The sequence below is a fragment of the Ovis aries genome, chromosome 1 (genome assembly GCF_016772045.2).
Source record: "Ovis aries strain OAR_USU_Benz2616 breed Rambouillet chromosome 1, ARS-UI_Ramb_v3.0, whole genome shotgun sequence".
In the NCBI taxonomy this organism is placed as follows: domain Eukaryota; kingdom Metazoa; phylum Chordata; class Mammalia; order Artiodactyla; family Bovidae; genus Ovis; species Ovis aries.
The window spans coordinates 39,586,472-39,611,491 of NC_056054.1; the positions used below are offsets into that span (position 1 = coordinate 39,586,472).

Below are 25,020 nucleotides of genomic sequence, written 5' to 3' on the forward strand. Positions count from 1 at the left end.
GCCTCAGGAAGAGAATAGACCAAGCCAGGGGGCCAGCAAAGTGCATTTCCTGTTTTGAGACGAGCAAGGTCAACAGCAGCATGGCTGGTCTCATCAGGTTCACAGGCTCATCAGGCTGGGAATGAGGCTGGAAAAATGGGCAGGAACTAGGGAAGAGCTTTGTGTACTGCAGCAAGTAACTGGTGAGTCGGAAACTAGGATGAATTTTAGGCAGGAAATGACCTGCTCCAAGTCTGTGTTTTGAAAAGATCCCTTTGTAACTAGTAACTGATGAACCAGACTCCCTCCCCCTCCTTCCCAGCCTGCCTTCTCTGTCATCTCACCGGCCCTCAGCCAGCCCTGGACTGAAGTGCAAGGTCAGGAAGATTGCCTTCTTCTTCACACAGGGACCTCTCATCAATTGCCCTGCCCTTCTTGTATACAACTTTCTACAGAGATGAAAGTGCTCATAGCAGCTAATAAAAATCCATCAATACTGAGCCCTTCCTAAGTAGGTCATTTCTCCTGGAAGTACTTGAATTTAGAAGTAGGCCAATTACAAATAAGTGAACTGTTCATGATGAGAATTCAGCCACCAGGGATAGGTCCAGAGGGATTCTATAAAGTTGTTTTAAGGAATAATTGAGGTCATCTGAAGGCCTTCCTGATACCCTCACACCATAGCATCTCCTGTTCATTTATCTACAATAAGGTCCCCATCTCCATACCTTCTTATAAGATTCTTTCTTTTTTTATGTTTTAATTGGAGGATAATTACTTTACAATACTGTGCTGATCCCCGCTGTAAAACAAGTCAAATCAGTCACAATTATACCTATATCCCCTCCTTCTGCGGGAGGAGGGAGGCTCAACAGGAAGGGGACATGTGTATAACTGTAAGTCTGTCTTTTTTCTTTTACTTTTTATTTTGAAATATTTATGTTTAAGAAAAGTTGCAAAAGTAGTGCAGAATTTCCATATTCCCTTATCCCCTGATGTTAATGTCTTGCATCAACATAGTACTATTATCAGAAGTAAGAAATTACCATTGGTGTACTACTACTTATCTTCCCAGGAGGCACAGTGTTAGTAAAGAATCTGCCTGCTGATACAGAAAATGCAAAAGTTGCAGGCTCAGTTCCTGGGTCGGGGAGATCCCCTGGAGAAGGAAATGGCAACTCATTCCAGTATTCTTGCCTGGGAAATTCTATGGACAGAGGAGCCTGGCGGGCTAAAGCCCAGGGGGTCTCAAGAGTCAGACATGACTGAGCGTGTGCAGGCACACGCATTACTAAGTAGTGTATAGACTTCATTCAGATTTCCAGTTTCTCTATACATATTAAGGGTTTCTTTTGAAATCATGTGTATAAGACAACAGTTGCGTTTGCTCTCTTTTCTCCCTTAAACTGAGGCACCCTTCAGAAACCTGTCCCCCACTGGAAGCACTAAAGAGAGCACTAGCTGGCCTCTCTGGTGGCTTAGTGGGTAAAGAATCTGCCTGCCACGTGGAAGACCTGAGTTCGATCCCTGAATTGGGAAGATGCCCTGGAGGAGGGTATGGCAACCCACTCTAGTATTCTTGCCTGGAGAATCCCAGTGGATAGAGGAGCCTGGCGGGCTGCAGCCCATGGGGTTGCAAAGCGTCGGACATGACTGAGGGACTAAGCACACAGCAGGACTATCATGGTCCAGGCTTGGCACAACTCCATTTGGGCATCCATTTGGGGTATTCTGCATCCTTTCAGTCCCCATACCTCACCCACCCTCCCACCCATCCTTTCTTTCCTTTCCTGCTCCCCCTTCTCAAAAAACTACATCTTGGGCTTCCCTGGCTCCTTACTATACACCTCACTGTTCTCTTTTTTGGAGAATGCTTGAGAGCCTTATTCCAGACCCAAGCAGTTCACCCAGCAGTGTGCAACCGTTGACTCCCACAGTCGCTGTCAGACTCCCATGGGCAGCATGTTCCCCATTCTTGTCTGCGGTGCTTCTTGGGTGGATGCTCCTGCTGCTGCCACATTGGTGGCCATCACTCTCAACCCTGGGTGACCACCCCTCATCAGCCCCTTGCTCTAGGGAAGGGGGAGACCCTGGAGGGGGGGTGGACAAACTGTGTTTGCTTTTCCCTATCACCTGGCAGCGAATTTGGAAGGTTGTAGAGGCTGGCAACCCAGTAACTAAATTACCTTTAGAAGAATCATGAGTGCCATTCACAAAGCACTCTAGCATCTTGACATCACAGCGAGGTGGCTGGCGCATGTGATGGACGGCCAGAATCCCGTCTGCCCTCTCCTAGTGTTTCTTCTCCCTAGAACGCAGCCTTGGGCATGCTCACTGCAAGTGCCCTTGTGCTCTCATGGCCTTGCTTCTTCTTGTTTTTAATTTGCTAACCATGGAGGACATCAGCGATGAAAGAAGTGTGAGCTGGAGAAAGGCATAAAGCTGATTAATGTTGGAGGAGCGTTTGTTCCCCTCCAGGCACGGCTGGCAGGAAAAATGGGAAGGATGAAAGGAGATTGTGTCTTGACTTTTAAAAGAGAAGCTTTTCGCCACTTGCACATGTGTGTATGTGCAGTCGCTCAGTTGTGTCTGACTCTTTGTGACCCTTTGGACTGTAGCCCGCCAGGCTCCTCTGTCCAGCAGACACCAAAACACCTTCACAGTAGAGAGCCCCCGTAAACAGTGGAAAAACTCCCATACACAACTATTTGGAAGGAAGTTGCATACCAGGGTTACAAGCTCAGGTTTGGGGGCAGGTCTAGTTCTTCTGCTTACTGTGTCAAAGTGGACAAGTTCTTTTGCTCTTTCTGACTCTACAGTTTTCTCATCTGTAAAATGGGAGTACTTACATCTTCACCTTCTGTATAAGACAGTTGTCAGCATTAAATGACTTAATATTGATTTTATATGTAAATGAAATTTAACAGTGCCTGGAACAGAGTAAAGGCTCATTATAAAGTCTCTTATTTATTATTAGGCTGATTTACTTTAAAGTAGGATTGAAAAGCAGAGCACTGTTATAGCCTGGTAGTCAGGCTTGAGCTTGAATTTTGTGATTAAATCCTAGCTCCTCCATTTGCTGGCCTTGTGAGTCTGAGCCAGTTACTTAACTTCTCTGAACTTGAGTCTCTCACTCAGATAAATAAGGATAGTAACGTCACAAGGGGCTACTTTGAAGAAAGCACTTATCATAGTACTCAGCACAGAGAGTGGCAGACACTTAAGACATGTTTGTTTTTCTAGTGCTGTGGTTCTCGACCACAGTCAAATCACCTGAGAGCTTTTTAAAATGCATGAATACCTAAGCTGCATCCCCAGAGACTATGATTTAATAGGTCCAAGGTGGGGTTTGGACATAGGAATTTTCGAAAGCTTCTTAAGGAGATGGTGTAAACAGCCAGGACTGAGAACTACTCCCTAGCAGATGACATAGCATACTATTTTTTTTTGTTTGTTTGTTTGCTTTGTTTTTTACATCTATTCCCAAGAGACTGGACTGGTCAGAGTATTAAGAATTCTGGGCACAATAAAAAATGTAATACACCTACAGATCTAAAGCCCTCGATAAGAAATAGGCAGCCAAAGAATTGCATTCCATTTTATTCTGAAAAACAGTATTCAAAGGGTCTTTTCAGAATCTCGAATTGGAAAGGTGGTAAGAAGTTTAGCCTAAGCCTCACACATAAAATATGGGAACTCCCAGTAGGTCAGGGATTTATATCTGGGGGTAATTCCAGGGTTTTGTCCTCCCAAGAGATATAAATTGAGGCCTTGAGAATTTAATGTGGGGGAGGAAGAAGTGTTCTCATAATGACACCTTAAAGATCCAGGACTCTGCTAATGCCTAGGGGTAGAATAGCATCATCTATAATAGCAGGGGGGTGATGGTGTGGGGGTACTTTCTGGCCTCAGGACTTCAGTTTTCAAGATCCAAGGCTGGGTCATCAAGAAACTTCTTTCTCCCCATAGGTTTATGGTATTAGTTACCCAATAAAAGTGGGGTTAATTTTACAACCCAAGTAAAATTTAAGCCAAAAAGGCTTCAACATTACTCTAGGATTTATGAAAGTAAACATGTGGAGTGCTTGCAGGATTTTGCAACATTAAAATTTCAATGTCTTTATGTCAGGTGTATGATATATTCATTTGTATGTGTACTTAAAGTTTACGTTTTTTAAGAGCTTTGCACTGCAAACTATTTGGGGGACTGAACTGGAGATACTACTCCCATCTCCACCTTTAACTTGACTGTTTCAGTGAATAGGGAGTAGAAAGCAGCTGAAAACAAGTGTCTTTTAAGGATCAGCTCTATCAGATTTTTTTCACATGGTTTCCTATTCTACTGGGCTTTCTAGACTCCCTCCCTGAACCTTCAGGTGTGGATGTCCAAGGCCAGAGCTATGAACACAGTTGATTTTACAAAGCAGAAGCTTAGCAAATAATTATCTTTTAAATATCTTCTTCGGTACCTGCTAGTCTTAATCATTCAGTCATGTCTGACTCTTTGCAACCCCATGGACAACTGTAGCCTGCCAGGCTCCTCTGTCTATGGAATTCTCCAGGCAAGAATACTGGAGTGGGTAGCCATTCCCTTCTCCAAGGGATCTTCCCAACCTAGGATCAAACCTGGATCTCCTGCATTCTAGGCAGATTCCAAGTCACTAGGGAAGCCCTCTTGGTAACTGTAAGGGCTTTAATAATAATTATATGTTACCTCTGTGTAGCACTTTTTTAAAGCTTTTACACAGTTTGATAGGATCCTCATGACTTTGGTTCAGCAGTAAAGAATCCACCTGCCAATGCAGGAGACACAGGGTCTATCTCTGGGTCAGAAAGATCCCCTGGAGAAGGAAATGGCAAACCACTCCAGTATTCTTGCCTGGGAAATAGCATGCACAGAGAAGTCTGGCACGCTAGTCTACAGGGATGCGAAGGGACATGGCTTAGCAACTAAACAACAAACAGCAACCTGACTTTGACCTATAGGGTTGGGAGGTCAATTATTATCTTCATCTTATAGATAAGAAAACCATAGCTCAGAGGATTTGAGAGGTTGCCTGAGGATAAGAAAGTAAAAGTGTTAGTCGCTCAATGATGTCTAACTCTTTGCGACCCCATAGACTGTAGCTCACCAGGCTCCTCTGTGCATGGTATTTCCCAGGCAAGAATACTGAGTGGGTTGCCATTTCCTCCTCCAGGGGATCTTCCTGACTCAGGGATCGAACCCAGGTCTCCTGTACTGCAGGCAGATTCTTTACTGTCATAGCCACCAGGGAATCACACCTAAGGATAAGCAGATGTTAAATCCAGCAGGAGAATTTGTTCTCCTGACTTTTGCTCTAAAGTATTTTAACTTAGAAGAAACCAAAGAGGAAAAAAAATGGCACTTCTTTCAGGCAAGATGTTGCTTCCAGCCAGGTTAACAGAGGAGGAGCATCCAGGGCCATAAGCCTGGCAGGTAGCCTTCTGCTTGGCTGTAGTTTGCCTTTCAGAACCATATTGATATCTTGTACTCTGGTGTCTTATGCTTATCATAGGCCCAAGTGGGAGATTTTGGCCTCTGTCCTTTCAAGCTGAACCTGCCTTCTTGGGTCCTAATCTCCAGCCTTGGGTCTCTAGCCATTTACTCCGCAGTCACTAATGACACCACTTTCTGGTATCCCCTTCTTCAGAATGGGGCTTCCCTCATAGCTCAGTTGGTAAAGAATCCTCCTGGGATGCAGGAGACCCTGGTTCAATTCCTGGGTCAGGAAGATCCGCTGGAGAAGGCATAGGCTACCCACTGCAGTATTCTTAGGCTTCCCTTGTGGCTCAACTGGTAAAGAATCTGCCCGCAATGCGGGAGACGTGGGTTTGATCCCTGGGTTGGGAAGATCCCCTAGAGAAGGGAAAGGCTACCCACTCCAGTATTCTGGCCTGGAGAATTCCATGGACTAAGTCCATGGGGCTGAAAATAGTCGGACACGACTGAGCGACTTTCACTTTATCTTCAGAATAAAATCTGTGCCCTCCCTTTTATTATTATAACTTGAGGAGACAATTTTTTTTTAAGATTTTGTTTTGTTCTAGCAACTTATGAAAGCAAGTTTCAATGGACATTTTCTCTGGATTTCCTGGGCCTTGGTGACTGATCTGAGATTGCCCAGTCCACAGTTTGCCGTGGACAGTCTCTGCAGGGTGGGGGTGATGGGTCTCAAGCAGGAGCCGTGTAACGGGACTGCCCTCTGTTTTCCTTCCCGCGGCACCCAGCTTTTCACCTCGTGGAGCTTCCCAATTGACATATCAGTCTGAGTAGGTCTTGGGGTAATGCGCCCACCCCTTTGTAGCAAATGAAACAGAAATAATCTGTGCTTAAAAAACAAAAAAACTGTAGAACATGTGCCCAGATTTCCAACTCATTTCCTCTTTACTCTTACAACTACATCATCCTCCAGCCCACCACCAGCTGCGAAAATAAAAGTGTTTTCTCCCACATTTAAGGATGATTTTGTGCTTCAGGATGATATTTCTAGAGGTGAAGGAAACTTGACCAATGTGACCAACAGATGTTTTAAGCGATGGATGGAACTGAGGAGGAAGCCGGAGTCCTTAACCCAGTCTTGAGGATACTGTGCCCGACTGCGCCCCCTCGTGACTGTCTGGGGCATCGCGCAGTCAGCGCCAACTGCGTGTGTGTCCTGCTCCAGCTTACGTATGTGCTCTGTTTTCAGAGATGAGTATGAAGAAGATGGATTCTGTCAGCCGTACCGGGGGATTGCCTGTGCAAGATTTATTGGCAACCGCACTGTCTACATGGAGTCTTTGCACATGCAAGGGGAAATAGAAAATCAGATCACAGGTTGGTAGCAATGAAATTATATTTATACTTTGCATAACAGTTTTTCTCCCCAGAAGTTTTATTGAGCCCTTCTCTTGACAAAGGATTAGTCAAGGCATAGGGGTTAGGAACGGGGCCATAAAGAAGCCAGAGATATAATCTCTGTTCTGAAATTTACATTAGAATAATTTATTAAAGGTTGCCCTTGGAGGAAAAGGAGGCTTTGAGAAGTCTCACTTTCATTCAAACACTCAATAAATATTATTGAGTGCTTTTGGCATACCAGGACCTGGGCTGGGCATGGACGATGTGATGGTGTGAGGAATAAGCCAGGTATGTCTCTGCCCTCACAGAGTTTACTGTTTGGAAATAACATTGTGTCTACTGAAAGGGGATGAATTTAGAGTTAGAATTCTGGATACGAATCCCAATTTGCCATTAGTGTGACTTTGAAGAAAATCTTACTCTCCATGGAAATCTCTTTCTTCATCTGTGAAGTGAGTGAGGAGGTGAGATGATCATGGGTCTACTCCTGCTCTAGCTTTCTCTATTCACCCTTCACGTTTCTGAACTGAAAGGATCTTTTTAATGGAAATCAAATACTGAAGCACTGCCTAGCACATACAAGGTAGGTGGTGCTGGCCACTGCACAATTTTGTATACTTTGTTTGGATGGTTACAGCAGCCTGTGTCTCTCCCATTGGTGTCGTTATTATGCCTTGGTGCCCTGTACATTAAATGCATTAAAGTGGCTTTTCTGAAATTCTAATAAGGTTTCCAACGTTAGCACTGAAAATAGAAGACACCCCATTGCATCTGATATATTTTAGTATATGTCCCAAATGTTGACCTGAAATTCAGATGCCCTGTAGTTTAGCTGGCAACCCTATGATTTAAGAGAGGCAAGAACAAACCCAAGACACATAGAATAGCCAACGGCCCAGAAACTATGTCCCAAGAGGAATTTGAGGGAACCAAGAGGGGGCCAGGGGAATCATTTAATGTGAAGAAACAACTATAGGAAGATGTATTTGCCAGTTGCTAAATCTCTCAGGCTTTCAAGAGGAAAGTCCGTGAAATTCCAGAGAAGCAAGACTGGTAGGGAGAAGCTATAAAAGATACATTTCAACTTAATAAAAAATCACTTGAACATACTTTTTACTAGGTATTCACAAAAATAAATGGAAGTTCTGATATAAATATATAAATATTTGGTCACCCATTTATAATAATCCTCTCTTGGACATTTTCAATAGATACCAGCTTACTGGAGAGTGTTACAGTTTTTTCTTTTTAGAAAAAAATCCATCTAACTTTGATTAACCCAGCATTTTCCAAACTTGTTTAGCTATGGAACCCCAGTTCCTCAGACACTTTTAACATTCTACATAATTGATGTTCTGAGGAACATGCTTTGGGAACCAGTATACCAAAAACTTCACAGGCTGCGTTGTGAGTATAAGCTCCTTGTCAGTAGATGTGTGCAAAGGCTGGTATGGGGATAAGAGATTAGGCAAAGCAACCACTGATATTCTACAATATACATTGGACAACTGAGTTGTGCTCTTTGAGAACTTTCAAATGAGTTGCCTCATGTTCAGAAGATGGGATCAAAAGTCTTCAAATTATAAGGAAATTAAACCATTTACCCAAGGTCATCCAACAACTGAGACACAGAACTAAATAAATCCTGTGATTGGGTTCAGCCACTGTATAAAGCAAGTTCTGCCCTGCAGCTGTCAAATGTTTTAGAAGCCTTACAAAACTAATAAAAAGTACCGGATGAAACACAAAGTTCTGTTGCTTTGTAGTAAAAATGAAAAATATATTGTACTTTAACCTAATTAATTCTTTTTATTAGGAAACAGTACATATGTAACTTAATCCTGTTTTTTTAAACTTTGTAGTCAAAATTATTTTTTTCAAGCCAGTGAAAGTAAGCTGCTTAGACATCTGAAATGAATCTCCTTGTCCTGGCCTTGTCTGTCTGAGGATAGCAGATTCCTTCCAGTATGTGTTTGCATCTGATGTCTGTTGACTGGATAGCCAGGGGAGATAAACGCTGCCTCTGGGAGTTAATGACTGCGTTTGTCTTCCAGCTGCCTTCACGATGATTGGCACCTCCAGTCACTTATCTGATAAGTGCTCTCAGTTCGCCATTCCTTCCCTGTGTCACTACGCCTTCCCATACTGTGATGAAACCTCGTCGGTCCCAAAGCCCAGGGACTTGTGTCGTGATGAATGTGAAATCCTGGAAAACGTCCTGTGTCAAACAGAGTACATCTTTGCGAGATCAAATCCCATGATACTGATGAGGCTGAAACTGCCGAACTGTGAAGATCTCCCCCAGCCCGAGAGTCCTGAAGCTGCAAACTGTATCCGGATTGGAATTCCCATGGCGGATCCCATCAATAAAAGTAGGTGGTAGCCCCTGACCTCCTGTGCTGCCTCAGGGGCCAGCAGCCCCAGGAAAACTGGACCTTGATCCTCAGTAATAATTTGTGTTGGTAGTCAGATTACTTCCCAGTGGTCCAGATACCATGTGGGGGCTGAGTTTCCAGTGGGTAAAATGCAGTGCCATTCTTCAAAAAGTTACTTGAAGATGATAATTTAAAAATATGGCTGCTGGTTCCTTAATGACTTAAAAATAGAATTACTATATGTCCCAGTAATGCCACTCCTGGATATAGGCCCAAAAGAATTAAAAAAGGGTGTTCAAAGAAAACTTGTACAGAAAGGTTCATAACAGTTCTATTCACCGTAGCTAAAAGGTGGAAGCAACCCAAGTGTCCATCAGTGGGGTAAGTAGATGAATGCATTGTGGCATATCCATATAACAAAATATTGCATGCTGTATGCTAAGTCACTTCAGTCGTGTCTGACTCTGTGAGACCCCATGGACTGTAGACTGCAGGCTCCTCTGTCCGTGGTATTCTTCAGGCAAGAATACTGAAATGGTTTGCCATGCCCTCCTCCAAGGGATCTTCCCCAATGAAATATTGTTTATCCATTAAAAAAAGTAAAATCCTGTTACATGCTATAATATGGCTGAACCTTAAAAAGACTGTTATAGAAAGAAGTCAGACACCATTGTATGAGTTTATTTATATACAACATCCAGAGTGGACAATTCCATGGAGATAGAAAGCAGATTGCCAGCTGTAGGGACTAGGGGAGAGTGTGGAGTGACTGCTTAATGAACATAGGGTTTCCTTTGGGGGTGATGTATGTGTTCTAGGATGAGATAGTAGTTAAGGTTGCCCAATATCTTGAATGTTCTAAATACATTAATGGTAAATTGAGTTATATTATACCACTATCTATCTATCTATCTATATGGGAATTTGCCTCCATCCTCTCACTGCCAACAAACAAAAGACTGTTTTCTGTGCATTTCCCATCCATCTATATTGCACTTTACTGACTGGTAATGTTTTTGTTTCCTTTTGGTAGTTAACTCTTTTATTAGTTAAATAAGTTAGTGCACCTAAAATGCTTAGAACTATGCTTAACATATAATAGCAATACCATCATTATTACTATTATTACTCTCATCTTGTCATTACCCCTCCAGATTTCGCTTTATTTCAGCTTAATTGATTTTTGCCATGGTTTCAAGCATCAGATCCCGGAAGGAGGATTTAATAGGACCTGCTTGTTGAAGATGTCCAGTGTATCAGCACAGCGATGGCCAAACTCCTGTCAGAAACCCCTAGTGCACTGCTACTAAGGAACATCTTCTGAGGACTACATTCTTTATCCCATGACCTATCCATCTGTCTCGGAGAAGGCAATGGCACCCCACTCCAGTACTCTTGCCTGGAAAATCCCATGGACAGAGGAGCCTGGTAGGCTGCAGTCCATGGGGTCACTAAGAGTCAGACATGACTGAGCGACTTCACTTTCACTTTGCACTTTCATGCATTGGAGAAGGAAATGGCAACCCACTCCAGTGTTCTTGCCTGGAGAATCCCAGGGATGGCGGAGCCTGGTGGGCTGCTGTCTATGGGGTCTCACAGAGTCGGACACAACTGAAGTGACTTAGCAGCAGCAGCATCCATCTATCTCATGTCTAAGGTCACCAAGCAGAAATGGAAAGAGCAGTCCCTGAACCATTCACTAGGTGATTGCTCCTGTGCCCCCGGATCCTGCCCCAGTTCTGATTTTCTTCTGTGTTCCATATCAAGAATAATTGTGGAGACTGGTTTCCTTCCTCAAGCATAAGCCCTAAATCCTCCCAGCAGGATCACCTCGAGGTCTGCTCTGTGTCCCAGCCCAGCATGCGGGAGACTGCCACGTGGCCCCGGCCGGTGGGGAAGCCTCGGCCGTGGGGGTGACTGCACGTCTTCCCTCCAGAAACCGCTGGCCAGGAGCCCCAGCGCTGTCTCTGTCTCTCACAGTTTGGGCTCTTCTTTCATGTATTTCAGATCACAAGTGCTATAACAGCACGGGCGTGGACTACCGGGGCACCGTCAGTGTGACCAAATCAGGGCGCCAGTGCCAGCCCTGGAATTCCCAGTATCCCCACACGCACACCTTCACCGCCCTCCGCTTCCCAGAGCTGAACGGAGGACACTCCTACTGCCGCAACCCGGGGAATCAGAAGGAAGCGCCCTGGTGCTTCACCTTGGATGAAAACTATAAGTTTGACCTGTGCGACATCCCAGCATGTGGTAAATACTGTCACTGCCTTTCATGGTTTCAGTCACTTTGAAACAGTGGTCCCCAACCTTTTTGGCACCAGGGACCAGTTTTGTGGAAGACAGTTTTTCCACAGTCCAGGCGATGGGGGGATGGCTTGGGGATGATTCAAGGGCATTACATTTATTGTGCACTTTATTTCTATTCTTATTACATCAGCTTCTCCTCAGAGCATCAGGCATTAGATCCCAGAGATTAGGGACCCCTACTTTAAAAGATCCCAGCTCTATGCCCCTTCCCTTAGGAGAATCATATAAGGGGCCAAAGGAGGTTGATAATGTTTGTTTGATCTCTAACTCTGTTTCTAGGATAGATAAATTTTGCTATCTGAGCAGAAAATACCTTTTTGGATACCAAAGCACACTCTCAAGGAGGAAACTGCTTTTATTCCTGCGGCCGTTGTATTAGTGGGTATAACAGGCACCATCTCTCTGGAAGTACAGGAGAAGCACCTTATCACAGTCATTCATGAAGTGAGATGTTACCCACGATGGTCCATGTCCACGTGTACCTTTTTTAGCACAACAGGTGTATTGGAAGCAGAAAGGGAACCATTTTTTCTGTGTCCTTGAGAAAACCCACAGGAGAGGATGAATCATATAGCCAGAACTCAGGGATCCAGGGCAACCTGTGGATAAACTGTGTCCCTTGCCTCATCCTTTTATACTGCAGAAGTATAGGAAGAACATGAAATTTCTGAATCGTTTGTTCCTTTTTCTAGAAAATGTTTGGAGGGTAAGAGAAAGAGAATGAAAATGTTGGTGACACTGGGAGTTTCGGATGATTTTTTAACGATTTGTCTTCCTGATTATAGTTCTCATAAATAACATCACTTGAGTTTCCCAGGCATGGGGGAGCATCAGGATGTCATAGGAAAGCCACTCCAGTAAAATGGGAATGATAACGATTTACATTCAGGGTTTCTTAAGAGAATAAGTAAGTTGTTAACTGAAAAACTCTATGATATCTGGAAGATAGTAACTGTTTAATAAATATTTTCTTGTGTAATTTTTATGTAGTCAGTATATATATAAAGAGGAACTAATTATAATTAGTATGTAATATACACATATAGAGGGCTTCCCCAGTAGCTCAGCGGTAATGAATCTGCCTGCAATGCAAGAGACCTGGGTTTGATCCCTGAGTAGAGAAGATCCCCTGGAGGAGGGCATGGCAACCCACTCCAGCATGCTTGCCTGGAGAGTCCCATGGACAGAGGAGCCTGGCGGGCTACAGTCCATAGAGTCACAAAGAGTCAGACATGACTGCAGCAACGGAGCACGCGTGCATACACATATCGGAGGCTTCCCAGATGGCTCTAGTAGTGAAGAACCCACTTGCCAGTGCAGGAGGCACAAGAGATACAGGTTCGATCCCTGGGTTGGGAAGATCCCCTGGAGGAGGGCACAGCAGCCTACTCCAGTATTCCTGCCTGGAAAATCCCATGGTCAGAGGAGCCTGGCGGGCTACAGCCCATGGGGTCTCAAAGAATCAGACACGACTGAAGAGACTGTGCACCTACGTACTCACTACACATACAGAGAGATGCTTGTTCTCAGCAGATACTGGTTGAACCTGTTGTGGAGTAGGGAGGCTGAAAAAGGAAAAAATGTGATTCATATTACAATCGTAATGCAGTGTGTGTGATACAGTAGAAGTTAGCACAAATGCCGTGAAACAAAGAACAGGAAGCTGAAATATACTACAGAGATCATTAGGGGAAAGTAGCAAAAATATTGAAAGATTTCTCAGTGATGAAAATCGGGGAAACTATTATACTATAGTTTCATTCTTACATGTTATCTGTTACGCCATATCGTCTTCCCTTGCAAAATGGTTTTAGGGATGGTTCAACATGCTCAGTTTGAAAAAGAGGTAACCAGACCTTTTTTATGTCACTAGGCTTTAAAATGCCTTCATATGCAGCATAAAGAACAAATTGGGACATTAACTCTTCCAGAGCCACCATTGGAAACTTCAAAGAAAATTATTCTGTATTTTTTAAATGATGAGCACTTAAAATTTATGGTTTTCCCACATGCTATATTCAACATGAAAAGGAGAGTTATAATCACTTACTTAATTGCTCCATCTCTTCTCCTACATCAGGTAGGTGTGAAAATCTGCCAGAGAGCCAGAGAAAATAGCAACAATTACTGAGCACGTCCCATGTGCCAGGCATCATTCTTGAGGTTTCCAAGGCTTTATTTATACTCACCCTCTCCCTGAGACAGAGACAGGTATTATTAACCCTTCCCTGGTGGCTCAGATGGTAAAGAATCTGCCTGCAATGGGGCGAGACCTGGGTTCGATCCCTGGGTTGGGAAGATCCCCTGGAGGAGGGCATGGTGACCCACTCCTATATTCTTGCCTGGATAATCCCCATGGACAAAGGAGCCTGGCAGTTTATAGTCCATAGGGTCGCAAAGAGTCAGACACGATTGAGTGACTGAGCACAGCACATACTGCTCATGATGAAACTGAGGCTCAGACAACAACAGAGTTACCCCACTAGTCTGTCTGACTCATCTTTCTGCTACTCCACTGTGCTGTCTTAGGAGACTGATCTGTGTCCTTAAGGAAACCAAATGAATGATTTTAAGGAAAAAAAATGCATTGTTCACTTGACTCCAGGTGAACACCATTGTCCTGTGGGTGACTTTTGACCCAGAATTTCCAACTGCAATCCTCATCTGAAGTAGGGAAATACACAGACATAGGGAACAGATATGTGGTAGCCAAGGGGGAGAGGGAGATAGGAGGGAAGGTTTGGGAGTTTGGGATTAATGGATGCAAACTAGTATATATTGGCTGGATAAACAGCAAAGTCCTACTGTATCGCACAGGTTACTATGTTCAGTATCCAATGAAAAGAAGATACACATGTATTAACTGAGTCCCTTTCTCTCAGCAGAAATTAACACAACAGTACAAACCGACTATTCTGGAATACAATTTTAAAAAATAAAAAAGATATTGGGAGATAATTTACTCATGAGCTGGAAGATTTGTTGATAATTGGGTTCAAGCTTTATTACAATTAGTTTAAGTCAAGACTTGATACCTAGAAAGTACTGATTTTCATTTCAGCAGCATTCTTTAGGCAGTCAGACCAAAAACACTCTCTGAGGGATGAAAAAAACCCTCGAGCAGTCTTTCAGACCTTAGACAGAGAGAGAAAGACCACCTATATTATCTACCATGTGCCTGCATGGTGCTTTGTGCTTTACATCTTCATCTCAATTTAAAATTCATCACCACACTGTGGGACAGATGTTATTAACATATCCTACCACCACGGTATATGTCTAAATGAGATAACTCCTAGCATTGGACCTTGAACCCTTGTCTATTTGCATATAGCTCCGACCAAACTCCAAGTTCGTGCTCTTTTCCCAGACACTCTGCTATTTCCCATTTAAAGATCTTTCAGAAATAAATAAAAGGATGACAATAGGCTCTCTGGATTTCAGTACACTGATTCCCATAACATGATATGACATCAACACTCGTTCCCTTGCTAATGAAGAAATCCATCACAGTGCTTCTCAGTATATTACTATAGTATTAATCAGTTCAGTGACGTGGGAAACCCTAAGATACTTCTTTCTGAATATCAATCTGCAGAATTCTGAGGACTGGTTAATTCTAGTCACGTGAGAGAGAAATTTAGATGACAGGTAAATCTACAGATGACAAGCCAGTTTTCACCACTTATAATAATAATTTCTTGAAAAGAACATTTTCAATTCATTTTGAGAGAAAACAGTTCCTTTTGAATTCTTCAGGCCAAGCCACAAATACATCCATTAAAGGAACAGGGAATCCTTGACATGTGATCAATAAACAGCTGCTGAGAGGCTAGCGGCTCCCTAGGGTATGAATTACAAAAGAGAGTAGGTCGGCATCAGCTGTTGTTCCAAGATGAGGCTTCTTGTAATTGCCCCTCAATAGCCCACCTCTAACAAAGTAATCATACAGAATCCTACTTTTATAACATTTCTTTAGAGCATTTGCTTTTTTTCTCATTTCATCCTTAGAAAAATCATGAAAGATAAAGCAGGAATTTCCTGCCCTATTTTAACATATGAGACAGCCAAGGTCTAGGGAAGTGGTAGGACTTACCCAAGAACACAAATGAGTTAATAGAAACCAGGTCTCCTGGCTCTGGGGCCACTCACTCTTTGTTCTATACCAGTGGTTCTCAAACGGGAAGTTTTGCCTTCCAGGGACCATTTAGCAATATCTGGAGATATTTTGGTCATCACAACTGAGTGGGGTTGGGGAAAGCTTTGTTGCTGCTGTTTAGTCACTAAATTGTGTCTGACTGTTTGTGACCCCATGGACTGTATGTCGCCCACCAGGCTCCTCTGTCCATGGGATTTCCCAGGCGAGAATACTGGAGTGGGTCGCCATTTCCTTTTCCAGGGATCTTCCTGACCCAGGGATCGAACCTATGACTCCTGCATTGGCAGGCAGATTCTTTGACATTAAGTCACTGGGGAAGCCCGGGGGAATGCTACTAGCTTCTATCATGCAGAGGCCAGGGATTCTGCTGAACACCCCAGAATGCACAGAACAGCTCACACAAAGAATTATCCAGCCCAAAGTGCCAGTAGTGCCAGGTGTGGGAAACTCTGAGACTGAATTAGATAGAATTACACAATTTAGACTATAGAATATAGTATATTGTATATACTGTATAAATTATATAATTTAAACTATAGAATAACAATATTAAACAGCAGTTACCAAACAGCCACTATATGAAGGGTTGGTTTTTTTAAAATGTATTATCTTATGTATAGTAGCTCTATAACTGTATGAATTGGGTTTTATTTTACCCAAGAAGAGAAAAATGAGACTTAGAGAAGTTAAATAACTTGTCCAAGGCCACACGATTAATAAGAAGTGGACCCAGGATTCAAAGCTATAGCCTATCTTGTAAATTCTATGATGTATGTATGTGTGTGTCTGTGTATATAAATAGGTAGGTGGATAGATGGATGGATAGATAGATTGATAGATTGGTGATAGAGATATGGAGAATATGGTGTAAGCTTGTGGGGCATATTTATAATGAGTCCTTTTCCTCCTCCTTCTCCAAGGGGATGGAATCTCATGGGAATGTTCCTGCATTCTTTAGTTAAGTCAAAGTTAAAGAGGTTTCGAAATCTCCATGGGGTTTCTCATTTTCCTACTGATATCTTTTGTTTTCATTTCAACTAAGTAAGGCTGAAAGAAGTATAGACCTAATTAAATGCAGAATGTGAGCATTTGTTATAGTTTCTAGAATAAAGGCATTTGAGAACAGTGTGCCCCAGATCGTTTTATCTGTGAACTTTTACTCTAAGACAGAACATAAAATTAAACACAACCAAATATGTCTGCTGTGAATTCTGGGAACTGGCTTAGCTAGGGCTGCGTACATGAGCCGAGGCAGTGCCTGGAGAAGGGGAAAGAACAAAAGAAGTTTGAGCCAGACTTGAGCGCTCATCTTCCCTGTCTTTTCTTTCCTATCCCAGATATCCAGCAATTAGAACAGTTATTATTTATTCATTCACTTACTGAAACCAACGTCTATATATTGAACTTCTACTATGCTTTAGATTTTATGAACAAGCCGTGCCCTCCTGTAGCTTACAATCTAGTAGGAGAATCAGAGGGACAAAGTACAAATCACTTTAAACACTGTAGTTCCCAGTGTTCCTGTGTGCTGTAGTGTGCTTTTCTGTGTGTGCTAATATTTGCTATTGGTTGAACACTGTGTGAAGTTCTTTACAATAGCACCTGGCCTATGACTTAGCTGATGCTCAATAAAATGTGTTGAGTTAACCCTCATAATAACCATGAGGTTAAAGGTGTCACCTCCATTTTACTGATGGAGAAGCTGAGACAATGTTGTTTTTACCAAAGATATGATTGGGTCCACAGGATTCAAGGTCCAGCCTGTGTCCACCATGCTGCTGCTGCTTCTGCTTAAAGAACAAATTCTATCTTATTCAGAAGAATAAACATTCCTTTATCGTTTTCCTTTTCCCTTTGATCCTTATGAGCTCTCTAGGTCATCTTTTTTCTTAATCTTTGTCTGTTTATTTATTTATTTTTGTCCACGCTGGATCTTTGTTAATGTGTGGGCTTTTCTCTAATTGCGGCAAGCTGGGGGCTACTCTCTAGTTGTGGTAAAGGGGCTTCTCATTGCGCTGGCTTCCCTTGTTGCTGAGCACAGGCTCTAGATATACGGGCTTCAGTAGTTGTGGGCACACGGACTTAGTTGCTCTATGGCATGTGAAATCGTCCTGGACTAGGGATCTAACCCAAATCCCCTGCACTGGCAGGTGGATTTATCCACCAAGTCACCAGGGAAGTCCCTCTCTACGTCTTTGATTTTCTTACTTGAAGCTGCACAGATGCAGGAATGGAGCCCCCAGCCATAAGACATCTACTCTGAGACCAGGGTGTTCAGGGCGTTCTTAGCCTCGGCCTGATAGGGACTAATTCCCCTGGCAGCTCCACACAGGCCTCACATCATCTGCCCTTTTCCCGTTAAGTCCTAAGTCTCCTCCCTTCCTGGCAGCCGTGGGTTCCCAGTCCTCAGAGTTGGCCATCTTCCCTGAGATCCTGCCTGCAAACCTTCATTTGCTACATTTTCACCTCTAGTCCCTGTGGCCACCTTCCAAGCCAAACACTGTGGACTGGGTGGAAACGAAGTCGAAAAAGAAACATTTGCCTATGTTCTTTCCAACTGGTACCTAGGCACACCTCCCAACTCACAGTCTCACTGTAGCCCTTATCATTGCTGTTTTATGCAGCTCGGAGAGGGAAACTGTGAAAAATGTCTATTTCTCTGGGAGCTCCTTTTGCATTGATCTGGCCATTTCCCTCGGTCCACATTTTCTGTCTTCCCAACTAATTAAGATCCCCTATTTATTTCTTTCTTTGAATTGTAGTGAGGAGGCAGAACCTTGATTACATTCATGTTTTCATATTCAAACCTTAGCCCTTTATTTGGAGAAGGAAATGGCAACCCACTCCAGTATTCTTGCCTGGAGAATCCCAGGGACAGGGAAGCCTGGTGGGCAGCCGTCTTTGGGGTCACACAGAGTCGGACACGACTGAAGCGACTTAACAACAGTAACAGCAACAGCCCTTTATTTCCACCAGGTTGAGTCTTGATTCTTCTGCTAGCCAGGCCAGAGTGTTTGAATCATTGCTAAATAAAGGTTTCTTCATCCACCAAAGAACCAGAGCTTCCAAACAGTGGTACGATTTTTACTCTTAAACCAGCTTCACCAAAGAGTACCCATTGATACAAAAAGTAGTGAGCCATTTGGCTCCATATGGAGTTTTCATACCTGGCCTGTTGCTTTTGTATTTCCTTTTAAGTCCTCGGCTTGCACCAGTTTGCCAAAGGGCACGTTGCCCAGTTCTGTGCCTGAAAAGCCCTGACTTGTCCCATAACCTTACAAACACCCATCCTGGGTTCTGCTTTGTCACAAACCATTTTCTCCAGCGTGGTGGTTTACAGTTTGGGGCAAGGCAGATGTTTTCCAGATTGCGAACACTGCAGTTTTTAACTCACTCTGTCAGCAGCCTTCTCCCATATTTCATAGAAGACCTGTTGTAAGGCAATTTGTCTTTCAGCCATTTCTTGAAACTAAAATTGAACATTACAGTGGATTGGATGTTGGGGAGGGGGAGCAGAGGAAGGAATAGAGCACTGCTTTGTATAGTTTGAAGTTTTCCGGAAGAGTTATTTTTGTGCTCCAGAGATTTTCGAGATGTACTTTGGTCTCCAGTCTTTGTATATTTTCAGCAAAGTAAGGAACAATAGTTACCAAAAACTTATAACTGAGTCATGTTCACAAACATGTTTCAATATAAAATAATTTTCTCTAAAAGAATTTTTTAAATTTTATTGTCCCCAGTATATATTGAGTCGCTTACCTAGTATGTCAGCTACTCTAGCAGTAAGCTTTCGGAGGCCCTTAACTCTTTGGGCCCACCTCCATGCCAATAGGAAGTGCTCCTTGTCATTTTGAACTTTGAGTGACAGAACTCTGCTGTAACACCATGGTGATTGTTGTTACTGGCTTTACATCAGTCAAGATTCTGGCAGGAAACAAAAAGCACAAGCAAGTAGACTAAGGAGAATTTTATAAAGATATGGTTTTTAAAGGTGTTGGCAGGATTAGGGTAAACCAATAAGGTGCAGGACCTGGGGCTAACAGGAGTGAAGCAATACCATTCTAGGCCTGGAGAGTCGATAAGAGTCGATTATCCCTCCCCATAGAGTATAGCCGAGGCTGAAGAGAGGGCTGTACAGCGTGTGCTGTGGCCTTTGGTAGAGGCAGGCAGGCAAGCCTCTGCAACCCAGCAGGAAGGGAGCCAGAGGAATAAACACACCAACCGTACTCTCTCTTCTTGCCCTGGGGTTCTTTTTTATCATGCTAGTGCCTCCCAAGAGCTGGACCTAACTGGAAGCCAGAGTCCCATTAATCCTGTGCATAGAAATCAGCCTCAGCATAGAGCTGGATAGAAAATGACTAAGACTAGATCCGGTGAGCTGGGGACACTTAGGGGAAGTATTCATCACTGGCTTCAAATCAGTTGCTTCATAAGAGAGTCTAAAGTTCAGTGGGAGTCTAAGTAAGGTATGTCAACTCCGTTTATAAAATCAGAGCATCTTAAAGGAATATAGAAATCAAACAACCTCTGCCATGCCAGAGACCTGCAGAGACAAGGTGATCTCTCTAACCAAAGTTATGTGCTGGTTCCCCCTGTTCAAGTCTGCCTTTGTCTGCCAGAAGCTAAAACTTGTATGTGAAATCTCCTGATTTTTGTTTTTTTTTTTCCTTAAATGTGAGCCACTACTTTAAATTGGGGGGATATAAAAAGGTATTAAGGAACAAGTGTGTGTACTAGAACTGGTTTTGAACATCTGGTTTCATCTTTTACTGAAATTTTGAGACTTTTATTGCATCCTTCATTCAGTTTTTTTCTCCTTTGATCCAAAGAGCATATAGCTCCTCCCACCTTTCCTTACCAATCCTCCTCTCTGAGTGTTTCTTGCTCCTCCAGAATCCTTCTTAAAAAACACGACTCTTAGGGTTGAAACAATTTTTGACATCTTTTAACCAGAACAGACCAGAAGAGGACCATGATTCTTGACCATGACTCAGTACTGCCAATAAAGGGTGTTTCATTGCTATCAGGGCCAGCTATGAACTTTTTTTCAGAAATTTCATCATGCTGTTGCTAGATCCAGCTGAGCCTTCAAGTCTTCACTAAAACTTATGAGTCTTCTTTTGTTTGTTTGTCTTTAGTTTGGTTATATCAAAAATTATTTAGTACATCTGTTGAATCATGGACTTCTCTAAGCTGGGCTTTCACCTAACTCCCAAGATATTATAAAATTTCCGCTGTTGGTTTGAGGGTCATTATTCTAACCTGTTGTGTGTGATCCTTTAAAATTTTATTTCTGTAGTCAACTAATTATCTTTCTTAGACTCAGGCCATTTCAAGTTTGATAAACATGTCATCATCAAGTAATTGATGACAGTATTGAACAGGCAGGTCCTGTCAAGGATAGCCTTCTATAATTTGATGTTGTTTGCTGATTAACACTATTAGAGTATAGCCATGTGATGAAGTACAAATCCATCTATTGATATTATTGTCTAGTCCTCTATCTTTTGTCCATAATGATATCATGAATCACTTGATCAAATGTTCTGCTAAAGTTTAGACATGTTTACTCTATCACTCCAAAATAATCCTATCAAAGATGAAAGACATTCAATGTTATAGAACCTATTGGATTTTGGAATCTTTTTTTCTTAATCTTTTTTTTTCTTAAATGTGAACCACTATTTTAAATTGGGGGAAAATAAAAAGCTAGTAAGGAACAAGTGTCTGTACCAGAACTAGTTTTTAACATCTGGTGTGATCTCTTACTGAAATTTTAGGACTTTTATTGCATCCTTTATTTGTTTTTTTTCCCCTTTGATCCAAAGAGCATATAGCTCCTTAAAGATTAGCTCAACTAAAAAGTTAGCAAAGAACTTATACATTCCTCCAAAGATGATATACAAATGGAAAACAAGCATTATAAGAATATGCTCGATCAGTCAGTTCAGTTGCTTAGTCGTGTCCGACTCTTTGCAACCCCATGAATCACAGCACGCCAGGCCTCCCTGTCCACTACCAACTCCTGGAGTTTACTCAAACTCATGTCCATCGAATCAGTGATGACATCCAGCCATCTCATCCTCTGTCGTCCCCTTCTCCTCCTGTCCCCAGTCCCTCCCAGCATCAGAGTCTTTTCCAGTGAGTCAACTCTTCGCATGAGGTGGCCAAAGTACTGGAGTTTCAGCTTTAGCATCATTCCTTCCAAAGAAATCCCAGGGTTGATCTTCTTCAGAATGGACTGGTTGGATCGCCTTGCAGTCCAAGGGATTCTCAAGAATCTTCTCCAACACCACAGTTCAAAAGCATCAATTCTTGGGCGCTCAGCCTTCTTCACAGTCCAACTCGTACATCCATACATGACTGCTGGAAAAACCATAGAGAATATAGCAAATATTAGCAAAGATGTGGAGAAATCAGGACCATTTTACACTGTAGGTAGAAAGGCAAAAATGTTGCAGTAGTGACTATAGAAAACATATGGACGTTCCTCAGAAAGTTAAAAATAGAATGACCATATGATCCAGCAATCCCACTTTGAGTATACATCCAAAAGAACTGAAAGCAAGATCTCAAAAAGATATTTACACACCCATGTTCATTGCAGCATTATTCACAATACCGAAAAGCAGAAAGCAACTCAATGCCGACCAGTAGATGAATGGGTAAAAAAAAAAATTTTTAATGTGGTGCTTACATACGATGGATCATGGTTCAGCCTTGAGAAAGAAGAAAGTCTTGTCACATGCAACATGGTTAAACCTTAAGGACATTATTCTGAGTAAAACAAGCCAACCGAAAGACAAATACCATATGAGTCCACTTACATGAAATATCTAAAGTAGTCTAGTTCCTAGAAACAAAAGGTAGAATAATGGTTGCCAAGGTCTGGTGGGAGGGGGAAATGGAGAATTGCTTTTCAATGAGTTCAGAGTTTCTGTTTTGCAAAATGAAAAAATTCTGGAGATCTGTACAATAGTATGAATATACTTCACACTATTGAAATGTATACTTCCAAATGTTTAGGATGGTAAATTTTCTTACATTTTTTTTACCATGATTTTTAAGAAAAAATTTTTAATTTAAAAGATTAGCCCAACTCTTTCCTTTTGTAGAAAACGTAGGCCCCAAGATTTAAAGAAACTTTTAGTGAACTTGTGTGGATTCCAGTTACTAAGGTTTTTCTCAAGTACTCACAGATGAGTTACTGCCCCTAACTTAATGTGGTTAAAACATTTTCCAAGGAGAAAAATGTTAATCACTGTATATGGGCTATTCAGTCTTTTAAAGAATTCATTTGAGAATACATAAGGCAATAGATCATCTCCTTAGTATTTCTATCATTAAGTCAGGAGAGCGAGTGGCTGGACCCAATGTGCCAACTGAAGGCCTATTTGCCACCTTTCCTCCTTCAGTTTCCAGGTACATGCTTAAATATCACCAGTGCAGGCCCCCATCTGCCACAGGCCCACTTACTTTGTAGTTTTCAAATAATAAATGGTGGCACCTCTGTTTGTTTTCTATGGTTTTTAAAATTTTTTCAGACAAGATCATAATTCAACTTGTTTAATTTCCTTTGAATTCTAAGGTTCTGTAAGACTTCTTCCCACCTCTGCCAGATTTAAGATCTGAGTACTTTCTTTTTTTAACTCAAAGTAATATCCCAGATGACGTTTCACTTCATAAAAGTACCTCTTGAATGAGAAATTGTGTTTACCTTGCTGTAAGCCCCAAGAGAAGAAAGAAGTATTTTCTCCATTATATTTAATTACTAATCAAAAGTATTGAATATCATTGTAAAAATAAAATAGGAATGTCAGATGTGAACTGTGATACCAAATTGTTGATTTTTAAAAGAAAATTAATCATGTGGTCCAGGCTAAATTGTTGGTTTCAAAATTCCCAAGTATTTAACTTGATGTAACTAATATGTGCATTTAACTTTTAAACAGTTATTCCAAAGTTTTAAAAATCTTTCCCATTCTAATTTTCAGCCAATTTTCTTTGCAGTGCCTCAGAGGTGTCTATTACCCTTTAAAATGAATAGTAGGAATAATGTCCATTGTTCTTATGTGATTCTTTTTAATAGTATAACTCCCACTAGATATTAGTCCTTACTTGGAAGGAATCTTGGAATCTTAACAAGAATGATGAAAAACAATTCCATATAGTATTTTAATTTTTATTAGTCATATAATTTAAAAAGCACAGAGGCATCGAAGACAGACTTACATTCCAACCCTGACTGCACCACTTCCTTTGTCATTGTTCAGTCACTCAGTGGTGTCCAACTCTTTGCAACCCCATGGACTGTAGCACGCCAGGTCTTCCGGTCCTTCATCATCTCCCAGACCTTGTTCAAACTCATGTCCATTGAGTTGGTGATGCCATCCAACCATCTTGTCCTCTGTCAACCCCTTCTCCTCCTGCCTTCAATCTTGCAGGAGTCTTTTCTAATGAGTCAGCTCTTCGCATCAGGTGGCCAAAGTATTGGAGCTTCAGCTACAGCATCAGTCCTTCCAATGAGTATTCAGGGTTGATTTCCTTTAGGATTGACTGGCTTGATCTTGCAGATCAAGACTCTCAAGAGTCTTCTCCAACACCACAGTTCAAGCTTTGGCAAATTTATCCTTTCTCAGCCTCGGTTTCCCTGTATGTGAAATCAAGATAACCTGGACTTCCCTGTTGGTCCAGTGGTTAGGACTTTGCCTTCCAACATGATGGATTCAGGTTCAACCTCTGGTCGAGGAGCTAAGATCCCACATGCCTCTCGCCAAGAAGCCAAAACATTACAGAAGCAATAGTGTAACAAGTTCAAGAAAGACTTTAAAAAAAAAAATAGAAAACAAGATAATCCAAAGTGCAGGGTTAAAATGAGGAATAAAAAGTCTAGGACATTAGAAAGAAGTTGGGCAAACGTTAGTTTTCTAATTTTCCATGAGTAAGGTTAGTTGTTCTGTGGAATGTTTTTATATGAAGTTTTTTGAACCAGACGGTGACTCCCCTTCTAGCCAAGTGCAGAGAGCCGTGTGGGAAAGGAAGCGTGTAGTCAGTAAGACTTACAATGGGCCTGAATTTGTTTTCTGTCACTTCCAACATGACCACGTAGTGTTCTGCTTGATTATTTCACTTGGCAAGAAGACACTGTCCTTGTTTGCATATCCTCAGTGTAATCAGAGGGAGCCAAGTTTGACAATTTTTAAAGGATTTAGCTTCTTGAAGTTTGTTCTCCTGCAGACCTACACGGGGATTTGTCCCAGACCTCCCGTTTACAGTCAAAGGCGTTCCATGAATAATCTGATACGGAGTGAGTACAGAATAGACTCCTTTGTTTG

At 42.2% G+C, this 25,020-nt stretch overlaps 1 protein-coding gene across 2 annotated transcripts in view; it reads left to right on the top strand.

Annotated features, from left to right (window-relative positions):
• The window catches only part of ROR1 (receptor tyrosine kinase like orphan receptor 1), a 457,787-nt gene that overhangs the window by 410,228 nt on the left and 22,539 nt on the right, over positions 1-25,020 (top strand). For both annotated transcript variants that reach the window (XM_042249177.2, XM_060410548.1), the window contains exons 5-7: positions 6,690-6,817; positions 8,896-9,213; positions 11,224-11,469. In XM_042249177.2, coding sequence (XP_042105111.1) covers positions 6,690-6,817; positions 8,896-9,213; positions 11,224-11,469 — 692 coding nt within the window. The remainder of the gene's footprint in view (positions 1-6,689; positions 6,818-8,895; positions 9,214-11,223; positions 11,470-25,020) is intronic.